The 13,157-nt window shown below is 36.0% G+C and overlaps 1 protein-coding gene across 1 annotated transcript in view; it reads left to right on the top strand.

Moving 5' to 3' along the window:
- Positions 1 to 13,157, top strand: part of olfm1b (olfactomedin 1b) — a 31,341-nt gene that overhangs the window by 11,160 nt on the left and 7,024 nt on the right. Inside the window, exons 2-5 of the mRNA XM_046867027.1 lie at positions 936 to 1,085; positions 2,621 to 2,776; positions 9,196 to 9,415; positions 12,777 to 12,883. Coding sequence (XP_046722983.1) covers positions 936 to 1,085; positions 2,621 to 2,776; positions 9,196 to 9,415; positions 12,777 to 12,883 — 633 coding nt within the window. The remainder of the gene's footprint in view (positions 1 to 935; positions 1,086 to 2,620; positions 2,777 to 9,195; positions 9,416 to 12,776; positions 12,884 to 13,157) is intronic.

Genomic DNA, 13,157 nt, shown 5'->3' with positions numbered 1-13,157 from the left:
ATGTTTTCTGTGTGTGTTTAAAGTGTGTGGGAGGATGATTTACGGCTTAAACAATAAACGGGTGGCATCCGTTTATCACGGTTTATCGCAGGCGGTTTTGGAACATAACCACTGTGATAAATGGGGGATTACTGTATAATAGTTTCACAAAAAATAAACAGGAACATTATATATAGATTTATATATAATTGTATGCAAAGGATTGTGCACCCTTGGCTGATCTATAAAGTGAAAAAAAGAAACACAACCAATGAAGTTAATTGTTTAATAAATTCCTGGGTATCCCACAATGAATATAATTGATTTATGTTTGATATAATTCAAATGAAAAGAAAACCAAATAATAATTGTTAAGTGCCCAAACTTTTCCGCAAACTGTAATACATGACACAATTTTCATGCTTTTCAAAACCATAAAACCCACAGGACTGTCATCGAGATTGGAGGTAAAGGTGTAACTTATGAAACTGTTGTTTGTAGTATTGTCACAGCCATGAGGCATTTATTTAATCATTATTCCTTTCATCATTTTAACAATTCAAACTATACTGAAGTTTATGTGCATTAAACATTGATAGTGTCATAATGAGAAAGTTAATACTTCAAAGCGGGAACTATAACCTCTGCAACGAAATTCAACAGTGGTGATAAGGGAAAAAGCCTGCAGTTATTTTGCTGCTCTTGGGAAGTGCTCAAAATGACATACTCAGCATTTCTTTATTTCATTTTAATGTTAGGGATGCATGCTAAGTCTGACTAAAAATATATTATTGTAACCCAGAACTGATGCATTGAGCTGTTGAAGTCTTTTAGGCTTTGAGAAACTTCTAAAAAGGCTGAAAAGGTTCTGCATGGAGGGAGTGGGTAATAATTGTCCAATTTGGAAACCTTATTAACTCTCTCTATCTCTCTTTCACATCACATCCACCTTTTAGGTTTTGCCTTCTAACCTGGATGAAACGTGGCAGGTGTATAGCTCAGCTCAGGACACTGAGGGAAGATGTGTGTGCACCATTGTGGCTCCCCAGCATACCATGTGCTCAAGAGATGCTCGCACCAAGCAACTTCGACAGCTCCTGGAGAAGGTAGCTGTCATTCCTTCCTCCGCACTGCAGCAGCTTTCTCTGCCAAGGGCCTTGACTTCTTGTAGTGATGTTACAGGCTCAAATCATCTTTTGGCTTCTCCCATTAGGGGTCGCCACAGCGGATCAGCCGTCTCCCTGTCCCCCCCTGTCCTCTAGATCTGCCTCTTTCAACCCAACTACCTGCATGTCTTCCCTCACCACATCCATAAACCTCCTCCTTGGCCTTCCTCTTTTTCTCCTTCCTGGCAGCTCCATCCTAAGCATTCTTTTACCGATATACCTCATGTCCCTCCTCTGCACATGTCCAACCCATCTCAGTCTCGCCTCCCTCACTTTGTCCCCAAAACGCCCTACAAACGATGTCCCTCTAATAAACTTGTTTCTAATCCTGTCCATCCTCGTCACTCCCAACGAAAACCTCAACATCTTCAGCTCTGCTATCTCCAGCTCCACTTCCACAAATAACGTTTTAAAAACCTTTTCTAGATAACTATGGCCTATGGGAGAAACAAGACACTTTTATGGCACCCAATAGTGTGTGAGCTCATAGCACTAATGCACAAACACACAATTCATGACCTGATGAGATCCCATATAATTGCATCATCTCTCACTCATAAAAACAGGTTATAATGCAACCATAGATGGAGAGAGTGCATATTTCTATTTTGGTAAAAGCTGAACAGATGTACAGTAGAGTACATTTTAATGATAGTCATGTTTAAGGTACTGTATAGCCTATTGATATATCCATAAAATACAAAGCAATTTAATTTTTATTTTTTTATTTACATGCATCATTTCTCAATTTTAACTAAATTACATTATTAAAATCAATGCTGATAAATAAAATATGAACTATAAACTATATTACAATATACAGGTGCATCTCAATAAATTAGAATGTCATTAAAAAGTTGTGATGACCTTTTGTGTCTTACGCTCTATGTGCACGGTGTCAATGATCGTCTTCTGGACAACTATAAAGTCTGCAGTCTTCCACCATGATTGTGTAGCCTGAACCAGACTTCATATAACACCATTTAAAGGCTCAGGAAACCTTTGCGGGTGTTTTGAGTTAATTAGCTGATTAGAGTGTGACACAAGTCTCCAATATTAAACTTTTTTACGATATTCAAATTTTTCTGAGATAGTGAATTTTGGGTTTTCATTTGCTGTAAGCCATAATGATCAAAATTAAAAGAAATAAACACTTAACATATAGCAGTCTGTGTCTGATAAATCTATATAATATACGAGTTTCTCTTTTTGAATTGAATTACTAAAATAAATCAACTTTTTAATGATATTCTAATTCATTGAGATGCACCTGTGTGTGTGTGTGTGTGTATATATATATATATATATATATATATATATATATATATATATATGTGTGTGTGTGTGTGTGTGTGTGTGTGTGTGTGTGTGTGTGTGTGTGTGTGTGTGTGTGTGTGTGTAGTATATATAACTATAATATAAATATATTATTCTCTGACAGTGTTCTATATGTGTGTGTTTTCTTGGTTATGTAGGTGCAGAACATGACAAAGTCGATCCAGGTGCTGGACCAGCGCACACAAAAGGATTTACAGTACGTGGTCAGAATGGAGGATCAGCTCAGAGGCTTGGAAACAAGATTCCGACAAGTGGAGGAAACTCACAAACAAAACCTCGCCAAGCAATACAAGGTATGCCACGACACACACACACGCACACACCAACACACACATTCAAAGAAACTAAATTTTCAGTTGAATTAGTGAATAGTATATTTTTAAATTGTACATACAAAGGCACACATGGACAAAACACAAGGAGCATCAAGACACAGAAACGTGTATGATTTTTCAGCATAATTTCAACTCAAAAAAATGCAGTTTTTGGGTTATGCATAAGAAATATTAGAGTACACACTTTGCACACTTGCTAGAGTACACTTGCTTTGTAGTTACAAGTTATTTGTCTATCACATTTGTATAGATATTGGAAAAAAAAAGCTCTAACAGAGGCAGTGTGAACTAAAACACTTTGATTCTTCGAAATAGCATTATTAGAAAAATTATGTGACTTGGCCTTTAGAGGCCTACTATAGGCATTGACAGGGCTCTACTTTACTTGAGCAACACCACATAAAACCATAATTCAGCATGCAAACTGCCTAACAAAACATCCAATAATGGAAATTATTTTAATTATATATTCAATAGATTTGTTTGCAGACCAAAAATAATTACACAAAGCCTTATATACAATATTTTTGCTAAATTGAAAGTTCCAAAAGTCCTCCCTTTGATAACTTTTCTTTCTCCCAAAAAAAATTATTAATATACATAAGTAAAATACATAAGTAAATCAATGCATAAAAGTAAAAATACATAAGTAGCATCAGAGAAAAAAAAGTATTTTTTTTCCAAATGCGCTCAAAATTATCTTGTTTTAATTGCCTAAGCGTTGTCATGTTGAAAAAGTATTTTTTATTCAGCAGTATAGCAATTAAAATAATTAAACAAACATCCCAGTGACAATTAAACATCAACATTGCTGATATTATCAAAAAAAACAGCTATTAGTCCACCAGAACAACAGAATTCTACTCGCATTTGTTTTGTAAACGTGTCAGATGTTGGTTGCACATATGGTTTTTAACTTACATTGCTCTCAATACATCACCATATTGAAATAAAAAAAAAAATAAAACAACAGAGCACTGCATGCATACTTACCTGCACAAATTGCTATAACCATAAGCATTTAACCTAAGTTTGATATGCATGTGTTGCATGCACAAGTGAATGCCTGTGTACCTTTGTGTGCATGAGACTGTGTATTAGTTAGGTTAGAGAGTTAGTGTCCTATGCTCAGTTTGTTGTTTCTTGCTTGCAGGGCTAACTATAAAGACATTATAGGAGAGCCTGAGGCCAGAAGAGGCAGGTCTAACCCACGATTGGGCACGAATCACACCGTTTGTCACAGTTCTTGTATTCCATTTCACACTAATAACTCAAGACAAGCCCCTCCCTATCATTACCAATCAACTAATCAGATTTCTCTTTGCATGTGCCTCTTTACTGCGTTTTATTTGTGTAATTTACTTAAATCCTTATTAATGTTCTAGTTTATTTGTAGTGAAATTGCAATATATGACCATATTTACAATTCTAGTGGCTCACCTGGATTTTCATTTGCTTTTGTTTCATTACATATGCTTATTGCAATAATATTTAGAGGTAACGGAAGATGGCTGCAAACTATGTTCTGTGTAACGTCGAATTGAGCATGTCAAGCTTTTGCTGTTGGAATGCATGGTGATCAATAAAGTGCTTTCCAAAATTGTGTGTTTTGAGCACTTGATTTTTGCTCAGATGCCACAACAGTTCGGTTTTTGGCCTCATAACTGCTCTTCTGCACTGTATACATTAATATATACATAACACATTCACACATAATCACACCAAGATGCTTGAAAAACACTCACGGAATGGCGTAAAGAAGCAGAATTAGAGTTAAATGAAACATCAACAACAAAACCTTAAGTTCTTGCTTTTTTTTTTTGTTAACAAAAACATTTTATGTTTTATTCATCTGTGCTCTATAGTTGTTAAAAAAAATGTCAGCTATATTACATAAATACATAAAAATACCCTACATATTTTATTTTTAAAAAGAAAAAAAATTGCATTACAATGATTTTTTTTTTTAAGAAATACCTATTGCAACAGCAAAAGAGATCCTTATTGCACCAGTCTTAGCTGAGCTTGTCCATGTTACAACACAAAAGTAACACTAAGTCATACTGTTAGTTGCTCTGTGCATGCACAATAACTGCTATTTTCTGATACCAGCAATAATAGAACAAGGTAAATACTACATGTAAAACCTTGTAAAGTATCCAATCTACAATATATATATATATATATATATATATATATATATATATATATATATATATATATATATATATAAAACCTTTTGGATTTGCATGTTTTTCTTAATAAATTTGTCATAAAATGTGATCTGATTTTCATCCAAGTCAAGAGTATTGAAATATAATGTGCCTAAATAATAACACAAATAGAATCCTGTTCTTTCATGTCTTTATTGAATACACTCGTTTAACATCCAAAATGGTGCTTTCTGTAGCTGTGGTACAAACCTGTACATCGTTCAGGAGGAATTTTAGCCCATTAGTCTTGGCAGAAATGCTTTATATCCATCATATTCTTTTGACATCTCGTGTGTATGACTCTCTTCAAGTCATTCTAAAGCATCTCTATAGGGTTGAGGTCTGGGCTCTGACTTGGCTACTGCAAATGATGAATTTTGTTTTTCTGTCCTGTTGCATCACCCAACTTCTACAGCGAAACAGGCCCAAATCACGATGCTTCCTCCACCATACTTTACAGTTGGGATGATGTTTTCATGATGATATGCAGTGCCTTTTTAATGCTAGATTTAATGCTGTGTGTTTTTTCACAATAGTTAAATGTTCATCAGTCCTTCAAGTTGTCCTGCCATAGACACGCTGCTTGCTCAATGTTTCACATACTGTAGACTCATGAACACACATATTAGCCAGTTCCAATTATGCTTTTAAATCTTCAGCTGTCACTCTGTTTTTTTTTTTTTTAACCTCATTAATGAGTCTCCGTTGGGCTCTTTGGGTCATTTTGACTGAGTGCCCACTTCTTGGTAAAGTAGTCACAGTCTAAAAGTGTCTTCATTTGAAGATCGTTTGCCAAACTGTAGACTGGTGATTTTCTAAAGTATTTGAAAACACTTTGTAACCCTTTCCAGCTTTTTGGAAAGCATCAATTCTTGATTGTGGATCCTCTGAAAGCTCTTTTTGGCAAGGCATGGCTCACATAAGCATATTCTTCTTGTGTGAAACCAATTCAAAAAGTTTGAGTGTTTTTTAATAGGCAAAGTAGCTCTAGTCCACACCTCTTAACTCATTTTCTTAATTAGACTCCGTATGCTAGAACCTCAATCCAGTTAGCAGATTTTTTGTTTTTAGTCACATTATATTTCACAGCTCACATTTTATGACAAATTTATGCAGAAAACCATTGAATTCCAAAAGGTTCACATACTTTTTCTGTATTTATACTGTATACACTCATAACATTTATACTGTAATATATATATTGTATATTGTGTGTGTGTGTGTATATATATATATATATATATATATATATATATATATATATATATATATATATATATATATATATATATATATATATATATATATACACAGTGGGGAAAATAAGTATTTGGACACCCTGCTATTTTGCAAGTTCTCCCACTTTTTGTCATCGTAGGTGCATGTCCACTGTGAGAGACATAATCTAAAAAAAAAAAATCCAGAAATCACAATGTATGATTTTTAAACTATTTATTTGTATGTTACAGCTGGAAATAAGTATTTGAACAGTAGCCTTTGTTTGCAATTACAGAGGTCAAATGCTCCTGTAGTTTTTCACCAGGTTTGCACACACTGCAGGAGGGATTTTGGCCTCCTCCACACAGATCTTCTCTAGATCAGTCAGGTTTCTGGCCTGTCGCTGAGAAACACAGAGTTTGAGCTCCCTCCAAAGATTCTCTATTGGGTTTAGGTCTGGAGACTGGCTAGGCCATGCCAGAACCTTGATATGCTTCTTACAGAGCCACTCCATGGTTATCCTGGCTGTGTGCTTCGGGTCATTGTCATGTTGGAAGACCAAGCCTCGACCCATCTTCAATGCTCTAACTGAGGGAAGGAGGTTGTTCCCCAAAATCTCGCAATACATGGCCCCAGTCATCCTCTCCTTAATACAGTGCAGTCGCCCTGTCCCATGTGCAAAAAAACACCCCCAAAGCATGATGCTACCACCCCCATGCTTCACAGGAGGGATGGTGTTCTTGGGATGGTACTCATCATTCTTCTTCCTCCAAACACGTTTAGTGGAATTATGACCCAAAAGTTCTATTTTGGTCTCATCTGACCACATGACTTTCTCCCATGACTCCTCTGGATCATCCAAATAGTCATTGGCAAACTTAAGACGTTCCTGGACATGTGCTGGTTTAAGCAGGGGAACCTTCCGTGCCATGCGTGATTTCATACCATGACGTCTTAATGTATTACCAACAGTAACCTTGGAAACGGTGGTCCCAGCTCTTTTCAGGTCATTGACCAGCTCCTCCCGTGTAGTTCTGGGCTGATTTCTCACCTTCCTTAGGATCATTGAGACCCCACGGTGAGATCTTGCATGGAGCCCCAGTCCGAGGAGATTGACAGTCATGTTTAGCTTCTTCCATTTTCTAATGATTGCTCCAACAGTGGACCTTTTTTCACCAAGCTGCTTGGCAATTTCCCCATAGCCCTTCCCAGCCTTGTGGAGGTGTACAATTTTGTCTTTAGTGTCTTTGGACAGCTCTTTGGTCTTGGCCATGTTAGTAGTTGGATTCTTACTGATTGTATGGGGTGGACAGGTGTCTTTATGCAGCTAACGACCTCAAACAGGTGCATCTAATTTAGGATAATAAATGTAGTGGAGGTGGACATTTTAAAGGCAGACTAACAGGTCTTTGAGGGTCAGAATTCTAGCTGATAGACAGGTGTTCAAATACTTATTTGCAGCTGTATCATACAAATAAATAGTTTAAAAATCATATATTGTGATTTCTGGATTTTTTTTGTTTATGTCTCTCACAGTGGACATGCACCTACGATGACAATTTCAGACCCCTCCATGATTTCTAAGTGGGAGAACATGCAAAATAGCAGGGTGTTCAAATACTTATTTTCCTCACTGTATATACATATATATATATATGTATATATATATATATATATATATATATATATATATATATATATATATATATATATATATATATATGTATAGATACGTATATATATGTATATATGAGATATGAGATATATGAGATATATTATCATGATTAATCGCACCTTAACCTTAATCATTTTTATCTGTTCTAAAATGTACCTTAAATTAATACATTTCAAGTTTTTAATACTCTAATCAACATGGGCATGAACAAATATTGATGCTTTATGCAAATGTATGTTTATTATTAGTAAAACCAGACTCAACATAGAGCATGAAGACAAAATAATCTTGTAAATGTTTTATGGTGTTTTATAAATTACGTAAATCTTCAGGACACCAAACGGAATTGACTTGACGCATCAGTAAAGCAAAAATAAAAAAAATTTTTTGTGTAAATGTGTGTTGCATTAAAGGTTTTAATTTCGCCTCTTTTATATTTATTTATTACATTTTTTTAGAAAAATTGTAAAACGATTGTAATGCGTGCTGCATTAATCTCATGTTAATCAAATTATTGCCATTAAAATGAATTTGTACATTTTTATTAATTTTTTTTTTTAAAGGCATGATGTAAAAAAACAGTAATTAAAAATTTGAACAGAAGGACATTGTGTGAGAGGAAAAAACAGAATCCCTTGTCAGTGTGTTGTTTCACAGTTTTAACCAGAGGCAAACAGGCTTCCTACGCTGAGCCCTGTTTATTTCAGAGGCTACTTTCTCTGACACAAGCTGGAAACTTACATTCTACACATATCACCTCCTATTCTATTCTTTTTTTTAAAAACACACAATTATGTCTTCTTTTTATGGCCAAGATTAGTTTTCAGGCTATGTTTCTTACAAGTCTGGCCAGGATTCATTTAATCATAGAGTTAAATATAGAATATAAGCACTTCTCATGTGGTGATTTTTCAAAGATACTACAGCAGTATCAGTACTGCACCCACATTTTTGCTCATTTAAACTACAGAATTTCTCTCGCATTTTTTTATGACTATTTAGTTTGCTCTTCCAAAATACTGCACTAGGTTTGCATTCACACTTTGTTTGTTCCAAATCTTAATTTGAAACTGTTATTAAAACAATCTAGCATTCAAATATTTTGGTGCAACCATCACTTAAAATCTATAATTCATATAATTCAGTAATTTATAATCTCCAAAAACCTATACACTAAACTTGAGCTGACAACTTTTTACCATTTTCGGCTTGGGCTAGGCACCAAAGCCTATGTATACAGGTTTGAAAATGATTTATGGGATTGTTTTTAGGCCATGAAGGAGAAAATGGCAGAACTGAGGCCACTGATTCCTGTGTTGGAAGAGTACAAGGCAGATGCGAAGCTTGTTCTGCAGTTCAAGCAAGAAGTGCAGAACGTGACTGCCAATCTGGCATTGCTTCAGCAGGAGATGGGAGCTTATGACTATGATGAACTGCACTTGCATGTCACCAGCTTGGAGAAAAGACTACATGCCTGTATGCAGAAACTGGGTATGTACATACAATCTGTTTTTTTTGTTTAAACACATGGCTGGTTCTATTCTTCTGTAGTCTAATGTTGTTTAGGAGCCAAAAATGGCAAATGTTTTCAGTGCATTGTCAATCAAATGTTCAACCATAGCCTTTAGATTGTTCTAATTCAGACTGGCACTGGTCTCTTAAACACATACTTGGTGTTGGGTCACCACAAGCCACCAGAAAAGCTTTGTAAGCAGAAGTAAATTTCGGTACAGTTAGAGAGAAGAGATGCAAAACATTGAATTGCGTGTTGTTTATTTACAGTATTTACACAGTTTATTATCAACATTTGTGATCAACATTTGTGCAGTTAAAATTTGTTAAGCAATACACTTTTTATATATATATGAAACACACACTGAATTTCCAAAAGTATTGGGTCACCTGACCTTTCCTATATGTGGTTCTTTTCCAAACTGTTTCCACAAAGCTGGAGGCACTCAATTGTACAGGACCTCTTCAGATGCGCTATAATAACATTTTGCATTTACATGAACCCCAAACCTGTTCCAGCATAGTGCACAAAGTGAGCTCCTTAAAGATCTGGTTTACATGCTTTGGAGAGGAAGATCTTGAGTGGCCTGCTATAGAGCTCTGATCTCATCCCTACTGAACACCTTTTGGATAAATTGGAAAGCTGACTGCACATCAGTACCTGTCTTTCATAATACCCTTGTGGCTGATAAACACAAATATCCATAAGCACACTCCAAAATCTAGTGGAACATCTTCTCAAAAGAGTGGAGGGACTTATAAGAGCAAATTGGGACATGCGTATCGCAGAATATTGTCCACTATTTAATACTGTATTTAGTTAAAGCACATGCCACATTTAAAATGTAACTTTTAAATACATAAAACCCCAATTAGCAATAATGTTACAATGAAATCACTTTTTATGGGTTGTCAGTAAGTCTGTGTTGCTTGGCAACATACAACACTCTACCCTGCTGCAGAGTCTTTGGGAACTATTTTTGGGAATGATAAACAAATATTTGGCCATGTTGTGTCTGCAGTGTTAGTTGGTAATAATTGCTTGATTATTAAAACATTATATAAAACCCATATCACAGTTGCACAATACTGTTGTATGAATATAGTGTTGAATATGGACTTGCTCTGTTCTAACAGCCTAGGCTTTTCTGGGAAAGCTTTTTTATTAGATTGAGGATTTTTGCTGTGGGGGTTCCGCCACAAGAGCTATTAGAGAAGTAGTGCAATGATGTAAGCAAAGAAGACCCACAGTACAATGCTGTTGTTGTTCCAGTTCATCTCAAAATGTTCTCTGGGGCAGGGATTATGGATTATTAGGGATTATTATGTATAACTATGGACAATGAACTGTCCTTCTTCTCGCTTGTCGCTAATGTGGCTCGTTCCTGTCGATTTCTTCTCTACAACATCCGAAGGATTCGACTATTTCTGTCACACACAGGCTGCCCAGGTGCTTGTTTAGTCTCTTGTCATTTCAAGACTGGACTACTGCAACTCTCTGCTGGCAGGTCTTTCTCTGAACGCTATTCGTCCACTGCTAATGATCCAAAATGCAGCTGCACGACTTGTGTTCAATCTGCCCAAGTTCTCCCACACCACCCCACTGCTGCGCTCCCTTCACTGGCACAGTAGCTGCACGTATCAGATTCAAAACACTGATGCTTGCCTACAAGGCTAAAAATGGACCAGCACCATCTTACCTCAGAGACCTTATCACACCTTGCACTGCACCACGCTGTCTGAGATCGTACTGCTCGACTGGTACCACCTTCTCTCAGAATGAGAGGTAAGTATACTTCAAGGCTCTTCTCTGTTCTGGCACCGAGGTGGTGGAATGAACTTACCCTAGATGTTCGTACAGCTGCTAGGGCATGTCCCTGGCTATCTTCAAGCAACGGTTGAAGACCTACCTCTTCCTGAAACACTTAAATTAACACTTTACAAGTTTGCTTAGTAGAATTCCAGAGTACCACGTACCAGTGTAGATTTATTCATTGCTAGAGACTCAAAGCACTTTTGTACGTCGCTCTGGATAAGGGCGTCTGCTAAATGCCGTAAATGTAAATGGATTAGGGCTCTGTGTAGGCCATTTGGGTTCTTCTATGAAACTTTGGCAAATCTGTTAAACTACTGCATACAAATACATTATAAGCAATCATGCACCTCTAAATGTGGTAAAAGTTTGGGGAAGGCCCACATATGTAAATATAAATATATATAAAATGTGTTTGATCAGTCTACTAAGTCTGCAGAGTCACACAACTTAAGTTTGCTGTTTGCGGACTTGATGATGCAAGATGTAAGTATGAAGAAGCCCGTAACGATGTTCAGAAACAAAACAGTGAAAGGTTTTGAAAGTGATAAAACAGTAGCTTATGTTGAGGACATGTAAAGATAGTAAACAATATCACTGCTATGGCTCAGAAATGATATTAGAGCAGATCTGGTATGTTAATGCACTAGCAGCTGAGACCTGAATTTGTTGTAGGTTAGTTTTGCAGGTAGACGAATAAAAAGAGCATTACTGTAATTTGATTAGAGTAAATAAAAGTTTTTGATTTCTGGGAAAGTGTGAAGATTTCACTGCCCAGAAAATGGTAGCGTTTGTGAGAGGAAATGTAATGTATGGCTCAAGTGAAAGTGTATAGTCAAGTATATTCCTGAACAGATTTAACCCACACCACCAACTTGAATAGAAAAATCAGACTACATCAAAGTTTCCCAAATTTTTTTTGTAGCCAGGGACCCCTTTTAATTATAAAATAAATGTGACCAGTCGAACAGATGATACTATAATACATATTAAATTTTTCATTGTAACTAACTACAAACATTACAGGCCCAGAGTCATGATTCACAGATCCCATGCCACTGACTCCCGGACAACCCGAAACATAATGATATATGAATGTTATTTCATTCAATGCTGCTTAATTTCATTTTCTCCCAAAAAAAAAAAAAAAAATCATTGTTTATTGCGACAATGAGTTTGATATTTACTTCCCCATGCTTTTGGCTTATCTATATAATGCTTTGCATACATCAGATGGTAAATTTTGTGATGAGGTCACAGGTAATGTATCCTTCCGATAACTCTTTCATGCAGATGTTTGTGCAGGCAGTGCTAAACATTTTTCAGAATCTCAATTCATTTCTTAGAGAAGTCTATTGTTCTTGAGATTTTTCACATCAAAATATTTTATACTATATGCATAAATGTATATGCTTTCTGTATTTTAACAAATTTAGGCTTACATTATAAGAAAACAGAAGTTGTTTAAATATATTATCTACAATGGTTGGGCATTTGTATTTGTTATTATGTGTGGGCATCTTGCAGCATGCGGAAAGCTGACCGGCATCAGTGATTCTGTCACTATTAAAACATCTGGGTCTCGCTTCGGATCCTGGATGACAGACCCACTGGCTCCAGAGGGAGATAATCGAGTGAGTATATGCTCATACTGCAATCTCACCAAATATATAACCTTATTCAGAGTTGATTTCGAAGCACAAAGTGACAAGTTAATAAAATCATAAAATCACTGTATTCAAAATTAGGCATAACTGTGGCCTTGCACACTAGTCAGACAGATATGGATGTGTGGTGGAATGTATGTACAAAATTACAAAAGAAAATCAGCTTATGAGAGGAACAGCTTTTATGTATATTTCAGCCTGTGCATAGAAGTAATTAAGGGCAAGATTAAATATGTGAACT

This window comes from Silurus meridionalis, chromosome 15 (genome assembly GCF_014805685.1).
Source record: "Silurus meridionalis isolate SWU-2019-XX chromosome 15, ASM1480568v1, whole genome shotgun sequence".
NCBI lineage: Eukaryota > Metazoa > Chordata > Actinopteri > Siluriformes > Siluridae > Silurus > Silurus meridionalis.
The sequence above is the reverse complement of the archived record's forward strand: the minus strand, read 5'-3'. Positions and strand labels throughout refer to the sequence as shown.